The 26,418-nt window shown below is 36.6% G+C and overlaps 2 protein-coding genes across 7 annotated transcripts; one reads left to right on the top strand and one right to left on the bottom strand.

The window, feature by feature from the left end:
- Positions 1-799: 799 nt before the first annotated feature.
- On the bottom strand, positions 800-3,899 carry LOC108995898 (protein SCARECROW-like). The gene is made up of 2 exons (XM_018971564.2): positions 1,623-3,899; positions 800-1,439 (listed from the first exon to the last, which is right to left on the bottom strand). The coding sequence occupies exons 1-2, from the start codon at positions 3,647-3,649 to the stop codon at positions 995-997; spliced, it is 2,472 nt and encodes an 823-aa protein (XP_018827109.1). The 5' UTR covers positions 3,650-3,899; the 3' UTR covers positions 800-994.
- Positions 3,900-11,294: 7,395 nt separating this feature from the next.
- Positions 11,295-24,761, top strand: LOC108996050 (serine/threonine-protein kinase tricorner). Of its 6 annotated transcripts, none has more exons than XM_018971795.2 (14): positions 11,295-12,071; positions 12,459-12,809; positions 14,096-14,270; positions 15,625-15,708; positions 15,794-16,035; positions 16,180-16,399; positions 16,796-16,875; positions 17,226-17,310; positions 17,746-17,877; positions 17,974-18,087; positions 18,182-18,229; positions 18,936-19,020; positions 23,969-24,025; positions 24,180-24,761. In XM_018971795.2, exons 2-14 carry the CDS (start codon positions 12,592-12,594, stop codon positions 24,245-24,247), a joined length of 1,608 nt encoding a protein of 535 aa, XP_018827340.1. In that variant the 5' UTR covers positions 11,295-12,071; positions 12,459-12,591; the 3' UTR covers positions 24,248-24,761. The 6 variants fall into 6 exon arrangements, 5 of the variants coding, with proteins under 5 accessions (XP_018827340.1, XP_035538868.1, XP_018827341.1 ...); XM_035682975.1 differs by having other exon boundaries at positions 18,939-19,020; XM_018971796.2 differs by having other exon boundaries at positions 17,746-17,846; positions 24,180-24,222.
- The last annotated feature ends 1,657 nt before the right edge of the window (positions 24,762-26,418 follow it).

Here is a 26,418-nt window from a genome sequence, read left to right on the forward strand (position 1 = left end):
GGGTGTTTTGTTTAAAGGGAATTAGGATCTTGATCATCACCATGCACGATGAAGATCGATCATGTCTCAAAATTTAAAAAAAAAAAAGAAAAAAAATCGTTTTGAAAGCCCCAATCTCATGATGCAGTGGTACGTACGTAGCTCTAACTGATCATCTCCTACACAACCACCCCAATAGCAGGATTAACGCTTTCCAAATTTCTGATTGAGCTAATCTTTAAAAAGGTATCCATTACATACTGTCGGCCATAGGTCTCCATTAATCATGGGACCCTTCTGATACATAAAAGCGAAGCAAATTACAGTGCCCCCAAAACCAATATCACCAAAGTAGCTAGCCTATCTGACAAATTTACATTCTGATCATTTTCTGCTCTTTTTTTTTCTTCTTTTTCGGGTAAACCTGATCTGTCTCCTGCTGCAAACATAATATATATATATATATATATATATATATATATTATTCTGGGGATACTAGTTCTGATCATGAGTGTTCATGAGCTCGTTTTACATGGAATAATGATCAGTACGTACCTGTTTATAATCAAAAGGAGGCTATTTCTAGTCGTTATTTTTAGAATAAGTAGTACTACTTGTCAATAGTCGGAAGTTTTTAATTTGCAGTAGCAGTACTTGCATGTCTGATCAGCATGGGATCGATCCTTAGAATTAATCGATTATAGCACTAAATTTGCAGCTGTTCATATATATGCGGCCTCTCTCCAAAATCCACTGAATTATAGCCTTAAAAGATATCCCAATCCATAAGCCGACCATGAGAGAATATTATTGTCGACAGAGTAGGACGTACTGTGGTAATGAAGATGAAATGAGATCATACCATGATATATAAATGACAATTAGAGGCGACATGCATTAATTATAGATGCTAATTATTGAAAAAGTAGCTTAGCTAGATCTAAGTACTGCATCATCATCTTGGAAAAAAAGGTACAAATATAGTGGGAATTAAGATTCTTGATCATGATCATCATCAGTAGTAACGGGAAAAGGGTGGTCTCCAGGCGGAGGCAGTGAGCAAGCAAAGGTCTTTCCAACCAAGCTTGAGGGTGCCATTGTCCTCCACCAAAGTGTAACCATCAGAAGGGAACATCCCCAGGAGCAAAGTGGCCTGAGTGGCTGCGTTCCCACCCAAAGATATCCCCTTGAATCCACACTGCTGCAGCTTCTCCCTCCAGTTGTGGAACTTCACCTCCCCACTCCTCGACGGCCCCCCAACAGCCAAAACGTTTCGGATCTCTCTCGATAGCAGCTGCTGCTCTACCACATGCCTCTCCTCGCTCTCCTCCCCATAGCTGCTTGCCCCTAGCGAGTCGAACAGCGCTGTGTAGTAATGTATTGCCTCCACAAACCTTCCCAAGAACGAGCCTGCGTGGCTCAGGTCTTGCTCTACCACCGTCACCACTTTTGGTGCCAACCTGGTCCACCAAGATCGTCAATTATCATTTTACTCTCGACTATATATATCCAATAAAAAAACAATAAACGTCAAAATGAAAGTAATCTAGCTAGCGTGAATGTTCTTTCAAAACGAAAAAAATTGGAGATATGAAAAAGATGCTATTCCAGGGATCATGGGTTGGTTAAAAAGTGTCTATTACCTCTGCAAAAGCCACAGCGTATTGGTGTCGGAACCAGTGACATCATAAAGGGAATGTTGCAACCAGTGGACGGCAAGAGCCTCTCTCTTGCTGCCGTTGAGCCTCTCCGGGTCCAAGTTCCCGACCTTTTCCGCCACCGGAAAGAACTCAAAAGGAATCCCCAGTTTCTCGGCGAAGTCAGACAAGCGCTTGCCGGTAGCCTCGAGAGCGTCCATGGAGGTCCCTAGGCCTGTGAGGCGCACATAAGGAGGTCCCCCAGGTCTACAAGCCAAGATGTGAAAGAGACCAGGCCATTGGAGACCTTGCATGATGTCTAAATCTATGATGTGAACCCTCTCCTCTCCCTCGAATGCTTCTTGTATGGCCTGATTTGCCGTGAAATGCGAGAACTTCACGAGGGGGCTGATGCCGTTGAACACTTGGAAGGCCGAAGCCAACTTTTGGCTATAGCTATGGCTATGGGGCAGCGCTGCATATATTCCTAGGCACGAGCTCACTAGTCTTGCGGACATAGCCTCCGAGAAGTATGCCGCCACACGCTGTGCGGCCGTACCAAAGGGTGTCGACAGTTCAGAAATCTCTAGTAGGGTCTTGTTCGCTTCCTCAAAATTATCAACGGAAACAGCTTCGGCACATTGCAGGAGTAAGGTCAGGAGGTGTAAGCCTTCCTCGTCTCTTTTCTGCTGTCGCATCTCTTCTAATTTCTTCTCCCTCGAAAGGATTGCTGCACTAGTAGTAATACAAGCAGTTGAAGTCGCTGGCGCTGCAATCTCTGCAGGGGAAGAGTTTTCCTGCTCTTCTTGCCGTCGTTTCTCTTGTACTTGATGCACTTGATTCAATGAAAGAATTGAAGAACCGCATGCCTGCTGCTGCTGCTGATGGTTATGATCGTCGACGGCAGGATCAGGGGAAGCACTCGGCAGTGGTGCAACTCCCCAGTGCAAGTATAATTGATTCATGGACTCAGGAGAGGAGAAATTACCAGAATCTAAAAGATTCAACTTAATCCTCTCTGAAGATCCTTGCACCAACCCTTGCTGTTGCTGCTGAGCCACCGCCCTTCTCCTCTCCGGGCAGTTTGGGATGGGGTCGGTTGATGTCAGGAAGCGGAGCCTATACTCAAGGAGGGCAGCAAGGTTGGGATTACAAGGGTAGATAATCTCTCTCACGTTCTGGATGAGCTGTGGAATGGATACGTTGTTGGAACTATGGATTAGATCCTTTATGACGCCGTCGATCCACGCTGTGGCTGAGCTATCTTCCATGGAAGCTGAACTGGCAGTAAAAGCAGTACCACTCGGATTAGGAACACTTCTGCTTTCGGGAGAAAACAAGGGCAGGCCCGAAAACCCACAAACAGCAGGGGTCTGGTTCAGGTGATGAGCAGAAGTTTGATGATCATGACCATAATCATGATGCTGATGCTGATGATGAAGTGACAGGGTCTCTTCGTTATAATCGTGATCATGACTTAAGGTCACAGGTGTAACACAAGATAGAAACCCACAAGATAAGCCCTCGCCTGATGACGTCATGGTGGTCAAATTCATGGACGAAGGTAGCGAAGTGGAGTAGTTGTTGGTCTGTTTTGGATTTGGTTTGGAAAAGTTTTCTCCGGGAGAAATAATATAATTATCACTAGCTGTCACGGGTGGAAAAGAGCTGCCACCACCACTCATCGACGATGCAGTACTGTTGCTAATTGTGGCAACACTTGATCTGCTGGACAACCTCGTATAATCATTTTTGCCGGCGGTACTTGCCGTGATCAGGGTCGACTGAATCTCCATGTCAATCTCAGAGGCCATCCTCTTTCTCATCATCTTTCCGTTGGACTGGCAATGTTGAAGGCCGCGATTCTGAGGCTGTTCCTCGCAGATGCCTGTGAACATGATATTATTAATGCTTTTGTTGGAGGCAGTACTCGTCAAGGGACTTCTACCATTGAAAATGATATTACTACGATCTGTAGTGTCGTCGCTGTTATTGCCATTGATACCAGCATCAAGCAAAGTACAAGCAGCCATGGAGAGTACTGATCACGGAAGCAAGGCTAGTGGATGAGGAAATAATAATATTGGAGGAGAATCTGCAGGTGTTGTTTTCCCGGAGAAACGCAGAGGCATTGCAAATGAAAAGGGAGCCATTTGTGCTGCATGAAATGAGAAGGAAGATCATCAGATCATCCAAGCAGATAACTGTGTGAAGATTGGGACAGCCGCCTTGGGATTCTTCCCTCTTTCACTCTCAAATTCTCAACCCATGAACACGAGCAGCTAGCACCTATGTCCTTTCAATCTTTTTTTATTTTTATATATATTTTTTCCTTCTATTTTTGCAGGGCCTTTCCATCTTTTCGATTAATAATAATATTAAGTACGCCGAAGCCTATGCTTTTGGATGCTTCTGTTTTTTCACAACCGAGAAGAAACAGGTGGGGGTGGGTGGGGGAGCTAGGCTGGTGTCCCTGAAACCTTGCTTTTGGATGCTTTTGTTGTTTTTTCATAACCGAGAAGAAAAAAAGTAGGGTTGGGTGGGGAAGCGCGCCTGGTGCATGCATGTGTTTGTACTTGGTTTCCCAGCTTCGGTAAAGATTATATATACTGCGCGCATTATTCTATTTTCCAAACCAAAACAAAGTTGATCAATGCATGCATGGAGCTAGGAGGACTGATCAAACTGGTTAATGCATGAGCAAACTGGAAGAGGAAATACGAGATGGAAGATTGAAACTAAAGCAAGCTAGTTTCGTTAAAAGGATCGAAGATAGAGTACTAGAAATTAAAAATGCAGTCCAAACTTAGAAAGCTGCAAGTCTTTTCGTCCTTTCTCCGTGCTTTTTGATCACGTACGTGAAAGATGGGGAATGTTCAATTGGAATTGTGATATTGGGATTTTTATTTTATATATTTTTTAATTCATTCTTAAATTTCTATGAACTTATAATATAATATATTAATATGATTGTGTTATAACCTCATATATATATATATATATATATAACAAAAAAATTGTAAAAATGCAAACATTCTCAACAAGTTCACAAGAAGTGATTTCATTTTTTTCGTTGGATCCGGTATAGCTAGACACCAAAGGTCCGGCCGAACAACTTAAAACATAAAAAAGTATCATTAATTTTTTCATCCTCGATAAAACTAAAATATTTATTAAAAAAAAACAGAGAATGGGAAAAAAAATAGAGCTTTTGAATGTTTTTAACGATACCATGCATGAATATTCTATTGATCAGAATCAAAGATCTATTTATTTGTTTGCTTTTCGAGTGCTTGAATTTAATTGGTTTGACTAGGGGGCTTTTCCCTTTGGGATTTGGTAAAAGATATATATATATATATATATATATTTATATATATATATTGCTCGTTCAGAGGACTCAAACTGGCAGCAAACTGGAAAAGAACCGATTAAAAAGAAAGAAAACAAGATCAGGAAGCATGCAGAGTTTACGAGGAAAAGTTGAGTTAAAGTGAAAAAGAAACAATAGAAAAAAAGGAGCACCATTTACTAGGAAAAGTTGAGTTGAAATTTTTGTAGTTTTTTAATTAAAATTTAAAGTCTTCCTCGACTTAATAATTAAATACATTTGTCCAATTTTGGATGGGTAAAAAGCTGGAGATCTTTTTGGGTTTGGATCAGTAGGTAGCATTAGCAATGCATCTTAAATATAAATAATAGTATATGAAAATTTCTTCCTTTTACCTACTATTTATTATTTATTATTTCATATTTTATATCTTATAAAAAAATATTTTCATAGTAGTCTATAAAAAAATTAAAAACATTTCTATATCTTATAAAAAAAATTATAAATATGAAATGTAAAAGTAAATAGTATTGACTGATACATAGAATTTCTCATAGTAGATATAGGCTTGTTTGGATTAAAAAAAAAATCATAATATTTCATCTCATCTCATCGTTATAATTTTTTTAAATCTTTACACAAAAATAAATAATTCAACTTTTTCAAATCTCAAAACAATAATAATATTAAAAAAATATATTCTAATAATATTTTATTTAACTAATTTAAAATCATCTTATATCTTCTCACTATCCAAACAAAATCGTGTTAAAATATTTAAAAATAGTGCAAGTTATCTCACATACTATATTTAAAAAAAAGTATGTTCATTGTAAAAAATATTAATTTTTTATGTTTATCTAATTTTTTTTTAATTTTAATAGAGATACCCAAAACTTGTATATGTATATATTATTTCATCTTAAATATATTTATATTTTGAAAAGTATTACTAGAAAAAAAAAATTTATAAAAAAAATTTAAAAATTAATATGACTTAATTATTATGATACATTATATTTATTTTATAATAAAAATAATTTTATAATATAATATATTTCATTATATATCTTATTTTTTTATGAATTTCCACGTGGCTAGCATTTCTCTTCTATTTTTTTGTTTTTTCCATATGTCTGTCACACATGCATGACACTCTGAGTGAATAGTAGTAAGTAACTGTGAAGAGGCCCGGGTTACGATAAAAAGAATTCATGCAGAAACGATCATATGTAATTGATAGGAAAAGGACAGGAGAGATGGTACCAAACATTCGAGCTTCGTATGCATCCCAACAAAGGGCGTCCATATAAATCAACAGAAAAAAGTGGATGCTGCTCGTTGCAAGGGCCAAATTCTTAATGCTAAACCTCTTTAGCATGCGCTTCAAAAGATAAAACAGATCAATGACAATCATGCATGTATCTATCTTGGATCTCTTTCATCATCATCATCATCATCATCATCATCATCATCATCACCACCACCATCCTTAAACATTATGTTCAGGCAGATTATATTTATAAGTTAGTGTGAAAATTAATACACTTGTTACATAATTAATTTATGTAATTCAACTTATTTAGATTTACTATTTAAATTAAAAGCAATTGTACTGTCAATAATGTAAATGTAAGCTTATGAGTAGAAAAACTCTTATACCAACTTATTTTTTTACACTGGAAGAGATATTTAGGTCCCTTGATTATAAGTCCATGACTAGTGGATGGGTTCGGATCATGGGCCCAAGACTGAGGGACGCACCGTCCAAGAGCCCATGTGACCCATGAGCTTAATCGTGTGATATGATAACGCCGATAGTTTAGATTGGTTAACTCATTTGCTTATTACGGGATAATTAGTTCTTATATATGTCTTCAACATCTCTATAAATAACACCTAAAAGTAATACTAAATTTCAACTTTTACTTATATATACATATTGAGATCACGCTTCTCTAACTTAAGCATCGGAGTTTCTCTGGATGACCAATGCCGCCTTCTAATCATCTATTGTAGATCATCTGAGTACTTAGTGGTGTGAAACATGTCATTTACATACACATACTTTTATCACTTCCTTGGATAAATTCTTGAGTGAGTTGGTTACATTGTTAAGGTTTTCTTCCGTCATAAGTTAGAGATTTTTTAATAAAGGTGGGGATGGATCACTTTTAAACATGTGACCCTGACTCATTTTAAAAAAAAAAAAAAACTTAAGAAATTTCAATGTAAACATTAAATGTTTATTTCATACTTAAAAAATCTTCGGACCTCTCCAAACTTATTAGTTGGTTTCGTCCATTTATTAGTCATATTCAATTAATGTGTTACATTTTAGATTATTTATAGATTAATAAATTAAATAAAAAAAAATATTTTAAAAAATGAAGCAACATGAAAACACGATAGCAAAATAATAGCGTATCTCTTTCCCGCCCACCTATTGCATGCAATTGCTACAAACACATGTTTTGATTGATTGACTGATGTGAGTGACGGACAGCAAAATCCCATTTTCTATCTGATTTTTTGGATTTTGTGTTTATATTTGTATGCTTCCTCCAATCATTTATGCAATTATTCACCCATTGATTTTAACTAAGATTTCAAATAAATTTGATTTTTTTTTTCCTGTTTCAAATGGCCGACTGGCAGTAACGGAGATAGACACGTTCTTGGCAACTTTCACATGGATATTTAGTACTAGAGTTGTGTTATTCACAAATCTCACATTCTTTACATTCACTTAAAAAATATTGAATTATGAGGATAAAAAAATAAAATTCAATATGAAATATGAGGATAAAAAAATAAAATCACATGTTTTTAAGTGAATGTGCAGAGTGTGAGGCTTATGTTTAAAATTTTTTTTAGTACTAATTCTATTTCTTTGAATTCCACCTTTCAATTTGAATAAAGAATTACAAAAAAACCTCAATTTAATAATTAAAATATGAAATTAAGTAAAGGTTATAAATATGTTTTGTAGGCGATAAAAAGACTGTAAAGTTGAGATGGTTTGTGAAAAGTAAAATAAAAATTTAATTATTTATTATATTTTGTGTGAAAATTTGAAAAAGTTATTTTGAGATTTAAAAAAGTTGAATTATTTATTATATTTTATGTGTGAATTTAAAAAAATTGTAATAATGAAATAAGATGAGTTTTGAATGCAAACGAGATTATGATCATGTGAGAAAAGGCGATTAATTCTATGGTTTTAAAAATAAAGTCAATTACTTGTATCCCTCTAATATCAGAATCAATCCATAAAAATAAATCCGACAAAAATGATGCTAATATGAGAACCTTTCTAACCATATTCTAACAAGATACGAATCTATAAAGATAAATTCAAGCAACATATATGAGCCGGATAGGTGTTATTAACGGCTAATCATGCTCTAAAATGTAACATGTCAAATTAGGCAATAAAAATCATGCTTATGGATAGATTTGTCATAGCAAGACACATCAACCCTTATAATACATCATGTTGTACTATTGATTTATAGATTCATTAGTTATTGAAAGAGCATAACTCCTGATCCACGATTTAAGCACTAGGTTTCTCAAGTTTTCTTTCTAATTGCAGGTCATTAGGGCACACCGCTGGCATATATACTTAAAGATTGTAGGATCAACATGATTAAGTATAAATTTATTTATTTTGAAAAGAAAATATATGAAAAATTAATTAAATACATTAATGTCCAGGCCACTTGTGAAGGCCAGAGATCATATTTTTCTCCAATCTTGATGTATGCAAGACAAAATCTCAATGATCTATGTTACCATGAAATGACACATCAACCTTTAATTTCCACTTATTGACCAAAATAAATGCTAGCACCACCAATATTTCTGTTCAGATAAAGACTTTTCATCACGTAAACATGAGTAGTGCCTCCAAGGAACTGTCCCTTGTCAGGGTCGAACAAAGGTTGTTCCAATATATATGATATGTCCCTCTCCCAATTTGATTATTACCACCTTTGTTCTCAGCTTGTCTTTGATATCTGTATCTCCCTCCCTCCATTTCCCTCTCCAGCCCTGTAATTGTTGGTTCTTTATTTTCTGGATTTTTTTTTTGGTTCCTCGTATTATTTGATGAAGAAGAGTAGAGGAATTGTTGCTATGGAGTCTTCTCCTTAAGCTGTGTAGGATCAAGCACTATAGTGGTAGCTGTGATTGGTATTATTAGGTTCCGAGTTTCGAATTCAAATATAGATTAATCTTAGATTACTAGAATCAACTGCCTAAAGATTTATTGAATTTCTTAATTAGACTGAAATCTAAACAATTATTGAAATATGACTTGAGGTAGGGGTGCTATCCGCACCATACAATGTGGGGTACCCCCCTCCTCGCCCCCCCTACATGGGCCGGGGGTGGGGTTTTCACCCTGGCTCCCCGGCCCCGCATCCTCCCGCCCATTTCAATAATAGATTACAATCCACTAAGCTCAAAAATTATTTCTGAGTTCAAAAATGATCAAAAACATATTTTTGGACATAAATTGTAAATATGATTATAATTTAAAAATTATGTAGTTTTTAAATTTACTAATACATATTTTGTGTCAGTTGTAGTATAGTAGGATGATCCTTTTATAGATTGCATTCAAGTCTCACATTTAAGCAATGTAAGACTCTTGTATTGCCTTGACAATCTATAAAATGGTCACCCTACTACACTACAACTTACACAAAATATTAAGTAAAAGTTCTACTTAATACATATTATTATATTTATATATGGAAAATACTTTAGCCACAAAGAGATTACACAAAAGTAAACGCACAAATTGATGTGACTTGATATGGTATATCAGATTGTAAAATTATTTTTATTATAAATTAGATCTAGCAGATTCCATGAAATCACATCAGTTTGTGAGTTTATTTTATGTAATATCTTTGTGGTGTCTATAACAGTTCTTTTTATATATAGTACAAATAATAAATATTTATAAATATGTATAGTATAAATATATATTTATATAATAAAATATATAAGAGGCGGGGTTGGGCCCTCCTAGCTCCCCCCCCTGCTAGGGGGGCCAGATGCGGGGCGGGGCGGGGCGAGGCAGCGAGGTGTGGGGCCCCACTGCCCATCCCTAATTTGAGGGAGCATATACAACTTTCTACCTTTTAGGCTCTTTTGTTTGATTCTCAGTAAATAAATAATATGAGTACATCGTATATTCTTAGTTGTGTGAAAAACTTGATTATGGAGTTGTTTCGAATTCAAATATGGATTAATACCAGTACATTGTAGATTACTGGTATCAATTGCCTAAGGATTTATTAAATTTTCTAATTAGATTGAGATTAGACAATTATTAAAACATGATTTGAGGGAGCATCCACAACTTCCTGACTTCTACTCCCTCTTGTTTGATTCTCAATGAATAGATACTACTATGAGTACATCGTATATTCTTAATTGTGTATAAAACTTGATTATGGAGCTGTTTGAACTAATTGGTCTTCTCCACTTAATAACTATATGAAATTAGACAGAATATAAAGTATTATAGAGAAAAGAAACCTTCAAAATGTCAAATTATGACAATTTTTTATAGAATAATTATGGGTGTAGTCCTGAAATAAGGCCTCCCCATGCACGACTTAATGAAATGGGGAGTTTTAATCAATTAAAATGATTCTGTTTCAATCCCGTGCACCAAAGACTCATCTTCCCAAAACGACCCTCCCTCCCTCCCTCCCTCCCCCCACTCCAAATTTTTCTTGCTCAGGCATTGCTCGAAGGTAGAGGTGTCAAATCGTATTAACGAGTCGTATTAAGACATGTATATTATACTATATTGATCAATTCTAACCCTATCCGTTAAGCTTATTGTGTCAAAATCTCAAATCCCAACACGACCCATTAAGATAATGGATCATGTCGTGTCAATTCTTTTTGACCCGTTTATGGAAATGGGTTGAACATAATCGAAATTAACCTGTTTGATATAGTTAAGTTTAACATAATTTTATATAAATGTTAAAATCATAATATCTATAAAAAATATAAAACTAACTACAAGTCTAAAATTACAATCTAAATGATTAAAATATTAAAATTAAAATCTTAATAATTTTATTTTTAGGTATAAATGTATAGTTATAATTTTAAATTTTCTTAATCGATCATAACGGCTCAAAATTAGTTGACCTATTATCAACTTGTTAAACACTCGTATCTAACAAACCAATTTGTTTTGACTCTAACTCGTTAAAACTAAATGGGAATTTGTAAATTATATTTTAGCTTGAAAGGCGATGGCTTTCTAGGATTTGTTTTCTGGGTTTTGTTTGCTTTCATAGGGTCAATTGCTTTCCCTCTATCCATTTTACAAGGCTCCACCCGCCACTAAATGCGAGATCCAGCACTCCTATAACTTGTAAAAATATAACCAAATTGCTAAGCTACTGAATGCGAGATCCGTAATTTTTATACAGGACAATCAAAGAGCGTAGAAAATCAAAGAGCTCCAGAATCTGCCAAATTCCCCCAAATCTAAAATAAAGTTGATTACAAAAACTTGGTTTATTCAGATGGTCTACGTTGTAGCGGCCGAAGATGGTGGAGGAGAAGCTGACGTCGACTGTGGCGGACGGAGCTCGAAGGTGGCCGACGGCGTTGAAGTTGGCTCTGTGACTGGAGGGATCTGAGATGTCTATCGAGAGGGATAATTGCTGGAGCCTGGAGGGAATTTACTGAAAATGGCAGTTTTGACATTTGACCGAAATTTGAGAAGAATTTACTGAAAACTCAGCCGTCTGCACGCAGTCCCCCGTTGGGGGACTGTACCTAGCAGTGCTTTTTTTTAAATTAATTTTAATTTATGAGTAAGAAAATAAAATTCTTCTCAAAGGTGAAACCAATTTTTAACAAATTTATGTAAATTTCCGGTTTGGAAATGGGAAAAAATAATCGGTTGAAAATCGTGTAATCCTCGTACAAACTCTATCAAAACAAATAAAATCCACCTTAAAAAGCAAGTTTTTTAAACTTCCACGAGAAACGTGAACCCACGAAACTTTAGAAGGAAAATTGACAGTCACTCCGGCGTTCTCGGATGGACTCAGCTCCGAACTCTCAGCCCTTCGGTTCGTTATTTTCTTGATATTGCTTTCGAATATTTTGGTTTTATAGCTTTTGAATTTTAGGAAATGTAAGAAATTAATCAAGGTGTTCCAAGGAATTATTATGTACATTGTTGTTGGGCTGAAATTAATATATACCGAGGAAATCCAGGCTTAGTAAATTTCCTAATTAATAGCAATTGAAGAATTAGCAGGAAAATTTACATTGAATTTAGTTTTCTTTGAGGTGAATTTGGGCGATTCTTTTTCTATGTTTTTCATTTTTGGGTAAAATTTTGCTTCTTCTTTAATTCGCGTCCTGTATGTTTTTATACGGTGTTATTAGTAATTTTATTTTACACTAAATGTTTGTATCTCATTCTCTGTTAATTGTGTTTTTGAATAATGCAGCTTGCTTGCTTTTGAATTCTTTAGCATTTTCCAACCAATCTTTTGGTGGGAGGTTCGGTTTGTGTATGGGTATACTTTTATGTTGAGGAATGGAATTTAGTAGTTTGACATAGCCAGACCTGCAACCAAGGAAATGGATTCAACAAGGAGCTGGTTTCAGAAGTTTCAAACCCGGGACAGGTCAAGGGGTATGACAAAGCAGCCTAGTGGTGAAGGAAAGGAGGATTTGGATGCACAGGGTGATGAACAAGCACTTTCCAATGTCACAAAGCAGAAGGTTTCGGTGGCAAAGCAGTATATAGAAAACCACTACAAGGAGCAAATGAAGAACCTGCAGGAGAGGAAGGAGCGGTATGGTTCGTTGCCCCTACAAATAAATACACAGTGCTCAAATTTTTGCTTTTGAATATTGGAATGCTTTCATGCCGATTTAGCTTTAAGATGGTAGAATTACAACAAATTGCACGTTTTGATGCCTTTTTTTGTTTTGTTTTTTAATTAGCCATTTTATGTTTCGATCATCAAGGGGGAAAAGAGTAAATAAGTTACTATCTACTCAACTACATCATGTTTTACTTCATAGAAAACACTTTACATGAGGCTAGTTTGGTTACACAAAACTAAACTATCTCATCTCATCTCATATAATTATTACAACTTTTTCAAATTTCCGCATAAAATATAATAAACAATTCAACTTTTTCAAATCTAAAAATAAAAATAATATTAAAAAATAATATTATAATAATATTTTATTCAATTTTCAACATCTTATCTCATCTGAAGTGCATAACCAAACGAGACCTTAGTCTCAATTATAAAATGGTACTTCTATTGAACCCATAGCCGATTGTGGTTGCATACAGTATCTCTTTAAGCATAGTGATGCTACAGGAAACTATATCATTTCCTTCCCAAAGCCCCTCTCCCACTTCCCAAAAGGAAGGTGGGCCCGTATTGTTTGTTGTGGTGTATTTAGAGAGAGAAGTTACTAGAGTTTGAGAATAGTGAGAAGATGGAGAACTCATAGGTTTGTTTTTAAAATCGTATATCATTGGATGATTGCTCATTTTGGTTTTTAAATTTCAAGGATTTTTTTGCACTTTTTGTTTAGGGGATACACCTGTGTACTAGGGTAAAACCTCTTCTGATCGTTAACTTGTAAAGGGAAAAAGTAAGAATTTTACTGGTAAAAGGCTGTAAATGCTCAGAAGTTGAAAGAAACAGTTAGAGGCAGGTCGACTATTACTAGTTCTTATTATCCTCTGTAGCAACAATGTTTTTCTTTCCTCCTTATGTCTAGTAGGTGCAAATGTGAAGAGATAATAGAGTTGGATGTAGTTTAGTCCTAGTATTTTGAGTAACAAGTACTTGTGTTAAAAAAATAAGTACTTGGAGTAACAAGTGGTTTTGTTATCTGTCCTTTGATTGGCTGGATTATTTCATTTGTACAAAGTGTTCCTTTTTTTAATACAGTATAACGGTGTGAAATTTACACTTTTCTCCGGTTAATATATTTAGTAAGGGATTTATCATACTTATCCTGAGTCCTGAGAGTTGAAACTTTGGTGCTGGGGAGCAACAAGATTTCTAATTGTACTAGCAACAAGATTTCTAATTGTACTTTCATTGAACAGAAGAAATATTCTGGAAAAGAAGTTGGTTGATGCTGATGTCTCTGAGGAAGATCAAAATAACCTTCTCAAATTTTTGGAGAAGAAGGAAACCGAGTACATGCGTCTTCAGAGGCATAAAATGGGCGCTGACAATTTTGAGCTACTGACAATGATTGGAAAGGGTGCATTTGGAGAGGTATTTAATTTCGTAATGTAATTTACTATGATATTACCTATAAAAAAAAAAAAAATTTACTATGATATGGTTTTCCAGCTTTTCATTGTCAATAAATAGTTTTTTTAACTAATTCTTATATTATGTTTCACATTGTGGCTGCTTACACAATTGTGTTTAATCCAATTCTAAACACAAAGCATTTTTAGTCTCGTAGACATGATTTGTTATGAATCAAGGAGGACTTTTTTACTAACTTGAGCATTATGACCTGGCTGTCTCCCTAGGTTGAGATGCTGAGTTTCTTGAAGTTGGGAAAATATACCTTACTCTTGAATTAATGATTTACAATTTATACTAATGCACACAGACACGTTCATGGGTCCTTTTGTTTGTTCTAATCAGTAGCACACAAGTAAAACCCAATTAAACTGACTTACAACTTACAAGGCCAATTGGTGAAAGCTCAGTTTTTATTTTTATCCATTTTCAGAATAAACAGGATTGTGGCTAGTATAAGAAAGTAATATATAAAATACATGAAATAAATAGTTGGTGTGCTTCACCTATTTCCTGTTAGTATTATTAAAACTTCTTTTTTACTTACTAAAAAAGAACTAATATATAAAATGAAGCCCATAAACTTGAGATGATTACGGGGATGCAATTTCTTACCCTCGGAATCTTTTAGGGAGGGTGATGGCAACACTTTATGGGAGTAAGTTTGGAGGACTTGGTCCCGCTTAGATGTAGCATGTGTGTTTGAGGTTGGTACTACTTGTACACATGGACATTAGTTTTTGACCTGGTATACGTGACAGTTGATAGGTTCTACGGTAGAGCTGTGCCATTATTGGCATGAGAGTTTTTGTGGCAATAGGAAAGTGGGAAAAGTAATTGGCATAAGGTTGTGTCCCCTTCCTCTTTTCAAGAAAGGCAGGGTGCTCCTTGTGGGTTTGTTGCCACTAGGCAGTTATTGGCATGGGTCATCTTGTGGTAACTTTCATTAATCAAGTTGTCCTAATTCTTCTAACAAGGCTAACTTAATAGAAACATAATCCTAGCACAATAAGGACCACCTCCTATTAGGAAAGGACAAAGATTTCTAATTACTAAACAGGACTCATTTCCAATTGGATACCTAACAGGAATCAAAACAAACTAGACTCATTACCAAGCCCCTAATGATCTTGACTCAAAAACAAACCAGGTCTGAAATGCGTCTTGTGAGTTGCGGACCTTAGGTTTTGTTGTCTGGGACTGAAAGGGATATAGATGAGATTGACAATGTCCTTTTTCTTTCACTCTCTTATTGTCCCATATTAAGCTGTACATTTGTAGATCAAGCAATGTAAACTTTGCTTTTGTGCCACAGGTAAGAGTTTGTCGGGAAAAGGAAACAGGTCATGTTTATGCTATGAAAAAACTTAAGAAATCAGAGATGCTTCGCAGAGGCCAGGTATATGTTTATCTGACCTGCCAGATGGTACCACTGAGGCATAAGTATGCTATATTTATTGCCAATTGGCTCTTCTCCCTTTTAGGTCGAGCATGTGAAGGCAGAAAGGAATCTGCTTGCAGAGGTTGATAGCAATTGCATCGTCAAACTCTACTGTTCTTTTCAAGATGATGAGTTTCTATATCTGATTATGGAATATTTACCTGGGGGAGATATGATGACTTTACTTATGAGAAAGGATACCTTGACTGAAGACGAAGCCAGATTTTATGTTGCAGAATTAGTTCTGGCTATTGAATCTATTCATAAACACAATTACATTCATAGGTTTGTGCACTTAATGCCAATGTGCATGCTTGCGTTTTGAATTGGTTCAGAAATGTTGTTTTGTGGGAGTGCAACAATAGACAGCCTTTGATTAAGCTTGTTAGTGTCACATAGATTCAGCATGTAAGTGTAATACCTTTACAGGGATATCAAGCCAGACAACTTGCTTCTTGATAGATATGGGCACTTGAGACTGTCAGATTTTGGACTGTGTAAACCATTAGACTGCAATACACTCCAAGAACAGGATTTTTCAGTGGGGAACAGCCAAAATGGGGCTGCACAGAATGAAGAGCGCTCTCTAGCTCCAAAACGCACACAGCAAGAACAACTACTGCATTGGCAAAAGAACAGAAGAACGCTTGTAAGTTTTGTGATTATTTGTTTTTCCTTTCTCCCTTCCCCTTAATCTAACCCCAAACTCTTTTTTTCTTTTTTCTGTTTTTCATAGTTTGCAATAATGTCATGTTAATATAAATGAAAATTATGCCACCATTTGCTACATTGGTGCTAATGAACTCTAGCTCAAATGGTACTTCCTTCCCCTATAAAGATTGGGATAGGCAGTGAGGTTGTGGGTTCAAAACCCACCTTGTGCATTTTTTAACTTAAACAAATTCCTTTTGTTTGGTGATTTGAAGGATCCATCTTCATGACTTTCTTCATGCATTGGGAGAGGATCCATCTTTTTTCACAAGTTTTTGCACAGACTGCCCAAGGTTTCTTATTTCTTAATAACCGTCAGTGTTTGGCATTGCAGGCTTATTCTACTGTCGGTACACCCGACTATATTGCGCCAGAAGTTTTGTTGAAGAAAGGATATGGATTGGAATGTGACTGGCAAGTATTGTGCATTTCTTGTAATGGGTATTTGGATGCCTCATGAAGATTAATCAATTCAATTTTACTGGCCAAAATGATTCCTGATAACCCTTTTAATCTTAAAGTCATGTGTATCCTAAAATCTCAGTTTTGTTTATTTGCATGTTGCTGATAAGTTTTCTTGATTTGGCTGGCATTCACAATTGTTTATATCTTTTGTGCTATGGTCACAAAATTAAAGGGGTTTTTTCATCTATTCTCAATGTTATGGGCAACAGATAATTCCACTTCTAAAGAGTTTCTCAGTGATGCCTTAAATCTTGTAGCAATTAACCTTTGATGAAATCGTTGTTATTATTAATATGTAGGTGGTCACTAGGGGCTATTATGTACGAAATGCTCGTGGGGTACCCGCCATTTTATTCTGATGATCCCATGTCAACATGCAGAAAGGTACTTTTTTTTCTTAGAATTTTGATAGAAACTTTATGTGGCATTTGCTCAATTTTTTTTCTTCTTCAGCACGAGTCTGAGTTACTCATCCTCTATTTCTTCTCAAGTCTGTTTGTACATTTGGCAACAGACTTACTGATGCTGAGATATTAGTTTGATTGTTTCTCCATGAGTACTTCTCATACTGGATCTTTTTTTTTTTTTTTTTTTTCTTTTCTTTTCAGTTGTTCTTAGTTCCCCATGGAATTAGTGATGTTTTATCTCATATAAGCTACACATTCAGAGAAGTTTTGACATTTTATAAAAACTTTGGTTAATTTCATGTGGAAACAACCACTCCCCCCACCCCCTAAAAGAATGTAAGAAACTATGTTTCATTGGAATCAGAAGAAATTTTATTGCCTTCAGGTTACCATTCTTCCCTGTTTTATGCAGATAGTGAACTGGAGAACTCATTTGAAGTTTCCTGAGGAAGCAGAGCTATCTCCAGAGGCAAAAGGTCTTATTAGTAAACTTCTGTGTAATGTAAACCAGAGGTTAGGATCGAAAGGTTCTGATGAAATAAAGGTGTTGTATGGTGTGTCCTTTTCTGAATTCTTAGATTTTTTCCATAAGCTATTAGCAAATAAGAGGAGTTATCTCCCTTCTGTTTCCTTTCCTCAGGCTGATCCGTGGTTTGAAGGTATTGATTGGGACAAGATATATCATATGGAAGCTGCATTTATTCCCGAGGTCAATGATGATTTGGATACTCAAAATTTTGAGAAGTTTGAGGAGGTATCAGTTTGTTTTGAACTATTCCTAATTTCATGGAGCTAGCTTTGAATGGGCTTCTTGTTGCTAATATTTTCTTGTACTTATTCTTTTACAGTCTGATAACCAAAGTCAGACTTCATCCAAAAATGGTCCGTGGAGAAAGGTAATTTTTCGAGTATTTCATTCTGCTTCTGTCATTCGTCATTTTTTGACCATAGATTGGTGCAACTGTCTATTTTTTTGGCCTTGTTGTCAGGGAGGGTGATTTGGAAAAAAATGTACTTTAATCATGATGCAGGATCAATCAAGTAAAAGTCCTGTTGTAGTTTTGTGTTCTTGCTACTACTACGTGCTGTCTACTAGTACCTTACTAGTTGATTTATGAAGGAATGGTAGCAGTTCCTTTCATGCTATTCTGGCTAGGTTTACTGAGAATGTTTTTCCGGTGTTTCTATAAATGTTATGTGCGTGAACTTAATTTAAGGGAGGCAAAAATAGGGAAATTATTTTTTACATCTGAAATTCCTAATAAAAGTTAGGTAAATGCTAAGGGCATGTATTTAAGAAATCATTTGTTTGCTGTGATGCATACATTGAGGGTCATAATATGATGCTTTTTGGTAGGCTTGATGTTATTTGACTCTGGGGTCAAATTTGTTATGATTTGTTTAAATAGGGGAATAAAAATTCTCTGTTTGGATTAAAGAGCCTGTATGGCTTTTGGGAAATTGTATCGTAGGCTGGTGCAAATGTGTCTTCTTGATTATTTTTATATTGGTTATGCGATGTATTGAGATTTTATTTTCAAAGTTTGCATGATTTTTTTTCTTGTTCTCCTTTTGTTTTCTCACTATTACCTTTCTTCGCAGAAGCTCTCAGCTGAGGACCTTAATTTTATGGGTTACACGTATAAGAACTTTGAAATTGTCAATGATTATCAAGTGCCTGGGATGGGTACGTCTCTTTCTCTATATTATCTATGTTAAATAGGCTTGGCAGAGGTGTCAGTTCTACGGGGGATGCTCTTGGGGAGAATACCTCGGAAATCGCATAGAAAGGTGGTGGTGGCGCAGGCAAATGTCTCAGAAATCGCACAGAAAAGTGCTACGGAGGCAGGCGACTCTCTAGCGACGTCTTTGGGGCTTGAAAAATTCATGCGAGGGAGGAGATGGGTTCATCCTCACGAGTGGGTTGTTATAGGGGTCAACTACGGGGAATGCTTAGACCCTTTTGAGTATCGTAACAGTGATGGATGAGTTACGAACAAGTAAGGCAAGTACGGAACAATTTCTCCCGCATGCACAGACACAAAAAAAGTGCGATGATACCGTCTTTTTTGATGCAAATGGTCGGAGCTGGCACAGAAAGGTACGATGGAGGCTGGCGGCACTTTTAAGAAGTCCTTGGGGCTTGAAGGTCCTGCGATTGGGGAGAATACCTTCACTGGTTCAATCCTTACGGGTGGATTGCTATAGGAACCAATTTCGGGGGATGCTCAGACATTCCCGAGGATCGACAATGATCAATCAGGTATGTCTCAAGTGGTGGATGGAGAAATTTTTGTTGGGCAGAAATCGAATTTTGAGGCTAGTGAAGTAGTTGGCTCAAACAGTGATGGAGAAGCAAGTTTAGAAGGAGATAATACGCAGTTGCTCATATGTGAAGTGGAATGCATGGATAAAAGAGAGCTGAACCATTACGAGTGCTTCCTCCTAGCCCCAATTCTAAGTTTATTCCTGATTGGGTACTTAAGAAAGTGGAGGAATTGCAAGTTTGTGCTGGGGTGTCTTGTACAGGTTTTGAAGAGCAATTTTGGGCTCTTATTATAGGCATTGAAGAGAATAGATTGAAGTCGGCTACAAAGAGAGATAGGGAGCTTAAAAGACTACAATGAATTATGAAGGGAAGGAGGGAAGTTGCAGTAGGGATAGAACGAAAGGGAGGGGTATGACCATTGTCCATGAAACCTAAAATTCTATCATGGAACGTGCGGGGGCTTAATGAGTGCAACAAGCGCCTCCGCATAAAAACCTTGTTGCGAATGTGAAAGGAGGATGTAGTGTGTCTTCAAGAAACAAAATTAAGGTTTGTTGAGCGAAGTCTTATTCGTAGCTTATGGGGATGTCCTTATGTGGACTGGTCATACTTGGTGTCGGAAGGAGCGTCTGGGGGGTTGCTTTTGATGTGGGATAAAAGAATTGTGGAGGTGGTGGAGGAGTGTGTTGGGACTTTCTCGGTGGCTTGTTTATTTAGAAATGTAATAGATGGGTGGGAATGGGCATTTGCAGGCATTTATGGGCTAAATCGACATAGAGAAAGGAGAAGGCTGTGGGAGGAATTAGTGGGTGTATATTATCTTTGGGATGTGTCGTGGTGTATGGGTGGGGATTTCAATATCATTCGTTTTCCAAGCAAGCGATCAGGGAATATTCGCCACTCAATGGCAATGGAAGAGTTATCTTAGTTCATGTTTGACTTGAATCTTATGGATCTTCCCCTTGCTGGGGGTGAGTTCACATGGTCTAATAGTAGGGGGTGGTCGAGACTGGATAGGTTTCTTGTTTCTCCTTCTTGGGAAACCCACTATTCGGAGCTGTACCAAAAGAGGTTGGCTCGGTGTTGCTTGGATCATTTACCTATTATGTTAGATTGTGGAGGCATTAATAGAGATCGTCAGTATTTCAAGTTCGAAAATATGTGGTTAGCAATGGATGGTTTTGCTGAGAAAGTTTGTTCCTAGTGGTCTTCTTATCAGTTCTCAGGTATTCCGAGCTTCATCCTCACTGGGAAACTTAAGGCATTAAAGCAAGTCTTAAGAAGGTGGAACATGAAAGTATTTGGCAATATTGACAACCAGAAAACTAGCCTATTAGAGGAGCTTTAGGACTTGGAGGAACAGGTGTTGAGGGGAAATGCTTCGGAAGAGCCATTACTGAGGAAGAGTGTCGTGGTGACTGAATTAGAGAGGGGGTCTTGTTGATGGAGGAAACATCGTGGCGCCAAAAATCCAGGGCTCTTTGGCTAAAAGAAGGGGATAAATGTACGAAGATTTTTCATAGAGTGGCCAATTCTCATAGGCGTAACAATACTATTGAGTCCCTTAAGGCAGGTAATCAAGTTCTCTCTTCTCCCTCTGATTTAGAGAACCATATTGTGAATTACTATGAGAATCTGCTCACAGAGCTGACTGGTTGGAGGCCAAAGCTCGATGGTTTGCCTTTTGAGTCCATTGATACGCAGAGTGCGAGCTGGTTGGAAAGACCTTTTGAAGAAGATGTGGTACAGAAGGTCATTAGAAGCATGGCCAAAGACAAAGCACCTAGACCAGATGGGTTTTCGATGGGGTTTTTTCAGCATTGTTGGGAGATAGTGAAATGTGATGTTATGCGGGTCTTTTTTGAATTCCACGCTTTCCAAAAATTCAAAAAATGCTTCAATGCGACTTTCATAGCCCTTGTTCCAAAGAAACAGGGAGTGTTGGAAGTCAATGATTTTTGTCCCATTAGTCTAGTGAGTGGGATCTATAAAATTATCTCCAAGGTACTGGCTAATCGTTTAAGTGTGGTAATGGAGCAAATCATTTCGAAATCTCAAAATGCCTTCGTGCAGAGGAGGCAGATACTTGATTCAGTTCTTATTGCTAATGAGTGTTTAGATCAGAGGTTAAAGGAAGGTAAATCAGGTATACTTTGTAAGCTTGACATGGAAAAAGCCTATGATCATGTATATTGAGATTTTCTCCTTTACCTACTTGGGAGATGTGGTTTCGGTAACAGGTGGATCTCATGGATTCGATATTGTATAACTACTGTGCGTTTCTCAGTGCTTGTTAATGGTAATCCAGTGGGTTTCTTTTGGAGCTCACGCGGATTGAGGCAAGGAGATCTGTTGTCTCCATTTCTATTCGTTATTGTTATGGAGGCACTAGGCCGGATGGTGAAGGCAGTTGTTGATGGAGGCTATATAGCGGGTTTTTCGGCAGGCAATGGTACTTTTGGTTCTGTCATGATCTCACATCTTTTATTTGCAGATGATACACTTCTCTTTTGTGAAGCGGAGGTGGGTCAAATCCAAGCCATACGGGCACTCTTGTTGTGCTTCGAGGCGGTGACGGGTCTCAAGGTTAACATGGGCAAATCTGTGATGGTGGCAGTGGGTGTGGTGCATCATATTAGTACACTAGCAGAAACGTTGGGGTGTGTAGTGGGTTCTTTGCCGATGAAATATTTGGGCCTTCCTTTGGGGGCCACTTTCAAAGCTAGAGGTATATGGGAAGGGGTTATTGAGAGAGTGGAGAAACGATTGGCAGGGTGGAAACGGCTGTATTTATCGAAGGGAGGGCGACTCACTTTGATCAATAGCACTTTATCCAACCTCCTAACTTATTTTCTATCTCTATTCCCGTTGCCGGCAGGGGTGGCGCATCGTATCGAGAAATTATTTTGGGAGCTCTTGTGGGGTGGTCTGGGGGAAGAAACCAAATTCCATCTTGCTAGTTGGAATAAAGTTTGCTCTCCAGTTTCGAGTGGTGGTTTAAGTGTGCGCAATTTGAGGACTTTCAATAAAGCGCTTTTGGGAAAGTGGTTATGGAGGTATCAAGAAGAAGGGGAGTCATTGTGGAAGGAAGTGATAGTCTCTAGACATGGAGGTGCTTGGGGGGGATGGTGCACTAATGAAGTAAAGGGGGCCCCGTATGGTGTGGGTTTGTAGAGATATATAAGGGGGGGATGACAGTGCTTTGAAAATAATGGTAGATTTGTAGTCAGCCAGGGCACTCGCATCAAGTTTTGGCAGGATGTTTGGTATGGAGAGCGTTCTTTGGAGAGGGCCTTTCCATCTTTATATAATATTGCGGCAAATAGGGAGGCTTTGATAGCGGATCTGTACATGATTGCCCAAGACTCTTATTAGTGGAATATTTTATTCACTCGGGCTAATCATGATTGGGAGTTGTCTATTGTTTCAGAATTTTTTAGCGTGATATACTCTTCAGAAATATTAACAGCACAAGATGATAGGTTACTATGGAGGGGCAAGGACAACGAGAAGTTCTCAGTCAAGACATACTATAAAATTCTGGTATCACAAGGTAAGGAACATTTCCTGTGGAAAAGTATTTGGAGGGGCCTCATAGTGATGGACTGGTGTTATTTGTGCAAAAAACATGGAGAATCAGTGGATCATCTACTATTGCATTGTGAGGTGACGAGAGAGTTGTGGAATGGGATATTTAGTAGGGTGGATGTTGCCTGGGTTATGCCGGTAAAGGTGGTTGACTTGCTTGCTTGTTGGAAGGGTCTACAAGGTTGTTCACAAGTAGCAGCAGCTTGGAAGATGATCCCATTGTGCATTATGTGGTGTATTTGGATGGAAAGGAATGCACCCTGCTTTGAAGATAGGGAGCGATCGATGGAGGAGCTTCAGAATTTTTTTCTACACACTTTACTCTTATGGTTCTCAGCCATTGTTCTTAATGGAAACAGTGTACATGAGTTCCTAGCTCTAATTTAGTTTTTTAAGAATGCATTTAGGTGTTTTCTATTGTATACTCCATGTGTACATAGGCCATGCCTATTTTCATTCATATTAATGAAAATTACTTTTTACTGATAAAAAAAGAGTATATGAGCAAAGTTGTGCTTGTCTGTGCAATAACATAGGTTGGGGGTTGTCAATGTGAAGTCCAAACGGGCTTGGGCAGTAGATGTTATCCTGGGATCGGTATTGTTAGCTTCTTGTTGGGATCACGCAATGCTGTTGTATTGTGTAAATAGGCTGGGTTATCTTCAAAGTGAACACACCAGAAATGATAATGATGTAGTTATTTGCTAATGTTACTTCTCTTCCGTGGGTATGCCGTTAGGCTACCTTTTCTGTAGCTGATTTTTACTTTTTCTTGTAGCTGAGTTGAAGAAGAAAACCGGCAAAGCAAGGAGGCCATCTGTCAAGTCACTTTTTGGTAGGCTTATGCCCGATTATACTCTTTGAATACTTGAGCAGTCTTTGTAATCATCTTTAGATGTGTCCATTTTGCATGAGTACCTGACTGGCATTTATTTTTCAGTAAGGTTATTTTTTTTTTTTTCTCACCTCTTTGGTTTCACTTACAACAGAGGGTGAGTCTGAAACATCAGAAACATCTGAGGCGTCTGATATATCTGCAAGTAGTCAACCTGTATAAGGGAGCTTTTTAAACCTCTTGCCTCCCCAACTGGTAGCATCTCAAAACCACAAAGAATCCCCTTAACCCAGCTTTTTCTCTGCATGGTGAGATGGACAAGATGCTCCAGTTGATACGCCAACACATTGATTTCCAAGTAACTGGGTGTAAATTTTGGGGGAAGTCAAGGGTTGATATATCCGCATGAAATTGAGGCTTGTTTGAAAACTTAAGCTTTGAAGTGTGAAGAAAGGGTTCTGTTTTTGAAGCAACAAATTAGCTCAGAACCTTCTTGGAAAGGATTCCAGTAAGTTTTTCTGTTTCCAAAGATCCTAAACTGACAAGATTAACAATTCATGCTCTACAGAAATGCATTTTGCATTTTTTGTTTTTTGTCAATCTACTAGATATTGTATAGAGAAACTATAATGTGCTCAAATTCCGTTTGATGTATATTGTGCTTTTCATTGGTTAGTCCCTTTTTTGGAATGAGCATTATGCTACCAAATTCAATCTATATACTTATGTTGGCTGCAGCCAGTCCCTTTCTTGCAAACACTAGTACTTTACTTGACTCAATCGGAGGAGGATGCAAGAAAACCAAAGAGAGACATTGTTAACTTGCTTTGACTTCTCTTATCATGAAGTTTCTTCATCTTCAAAAATTTCCTGCATTTTCATATCTACTTTTGTTCACTAATTATATCGAAAATTGGAGAATAGGGGAGATAGTCTTTCTCCTGCTTGTATTATTTGTTCTTTGAGTAATGTTAGAGACAAGTCCCAAATGCGCATTTAGAGATTGGCTCGAAACTCCTAGATCAATTGGCTGGAATAGCAAGAGCTTTGATCTTAGGGATATACTCTTCTTAGGTCCAAGGTTTGAACTTTTGGATGTAAATTTTTAGGGTTCACATCCTACCAAAGAAACGTGGATGCTTTACCTAATCATTCATGATTCAACTATGAATTGAATTTACTGATCAAAAAAAAAAACTATGAATTGAACATTGGTAGACAGATGCTACATCAACAAAAGGGACGGATTGAGACAGTACTTTGGAATCTTATTAACAGCAAAATTAAAACACTACATGATTCTAAAGATATTCTCATAGCTAGGCCAAGGCTTGACTGAGTCATCATGGTGGGGATGTAAAACATGTGCAGGTGCCATTTGTCAATATATCACGCCCCTTGAGCGTCACCATCAACTTCAAAATGATTATTATTTTAAAAGTTAATTACTCTTTCTTTTAAAGAATTTCTTAATTGACTATTTAGTTAATTAGATTTTATTTTAATTTCTCAGAAAAAAAATGTCTGCAATTTATACAATACCATCTATAACGATTGAATAGAATGTCTTTGAATAAACAAACTTCTGGTGTGAGCTGAGCTATGATGACCAGGGTGCCAACTTTCATGGAATTTGTCTTTTTGAGTGTACTATATATATATATATATATATATATATATATATATTAATTTTTTAAAATTAATATAAATATATATATCCTAATATACGTACATGGTTATAATTCCGTTTAGATTGAAAATTGATTTTAACTCATTTAATCTTATTATTATAATTTTCTTAAATTTTTACATAAAATATAATAAATAGTTTAATTATTTTTAATTCAAAATAATAATAATAATATTAAAAAATAATATTATAATATTATTTTATTCAACTCATATCATATTGACATTCAATCTAAACGAGTATTCGGGAAGTCTATAATGTTAAGAAATTAATTATAAATTAATTGAACAATCTTAGCAAAGCATGGCGTTGTTAAGCTGTAATCAGGGTAATTAATTAAGTTATCACTAAGTTAATATTAAATTTCGCAAAAAAATATTTATTTTTTTAAAAGCAGAGAAAATTGATCGATCGCAGTTCCTGATCAGCCCCACCAGATTTAACTCCGGCAACAAACCTGAAGGTAGCGTACGCACATAGTCTTAATTGATTTATAATTAATCAATAATAATTTATTTTAGTGGTTGGCCAAAATGCATACAACGACTTTGGAAAACTAAATCAGGAAAGAGATGATCATCGAGTACCCAATTTAATTAATAATATTTTGAATAATAAACCTGTCATTAATTTGGCTTAATTCGTAATTAATTAATTAATTAAGCTGGGGGTTTTCCATCTTAATCAATCATAGCTAACATAA

Source organism: Juglans regia, chromosome 1 (assembly GCF_001411555.2).
Source record: "Juglans regia cultivar Chandler chromosome 1, Walnut 2.0, whole genome shotgun sequence".
Classification (NCBI taxonomy): Eukaryota; Viridiplantae; Streptophyta; class Magnoliopsida; order Fagales; family Juglandaceae; genus Juglans; species Juglans regia.

Excerpts from the sequence above, each read along its gene's own strand:
- LOC108995898 (XM_018971564.2), bottom strand. The coding sequence starts at position 3,649 with ATGGCTGCTTGTACTTTGCTTGATGCTGGTATCAATGGCAATAACAGC. Across the intron at positions 1,440-1,622 it reads ACGCTGTGGCTTTTGCAGAG|GTTGGCACCAAAAGTGGTGA; the intron begins GTAATAGACACT and ends TTGGTGGACCAG.
- LOC108996050 (XM_018971795.2), top strand. The coding sequence starts at position 12,592 with ATGGATTCAACAAGGAGCTGGTTTCAGAAGTTTCAAACCCGGGACAGG. Across the intron at positions 14,271-15,624 it reads GAAAGGGTGCATTTGGAGAG|GTAAGAGTTTGTCGGGAAAA; the intron begins GTATTTAATTTC and ends TTTGTGCCACAG. Across the intron at positions 17,878-17,973 it reads AAGGTTCTGATGAAATAAAG|GCTGATCCGTGGTTTGAAGG; the intron begins GTGTTGTATGGT and ends TCCTTTCCTCAG.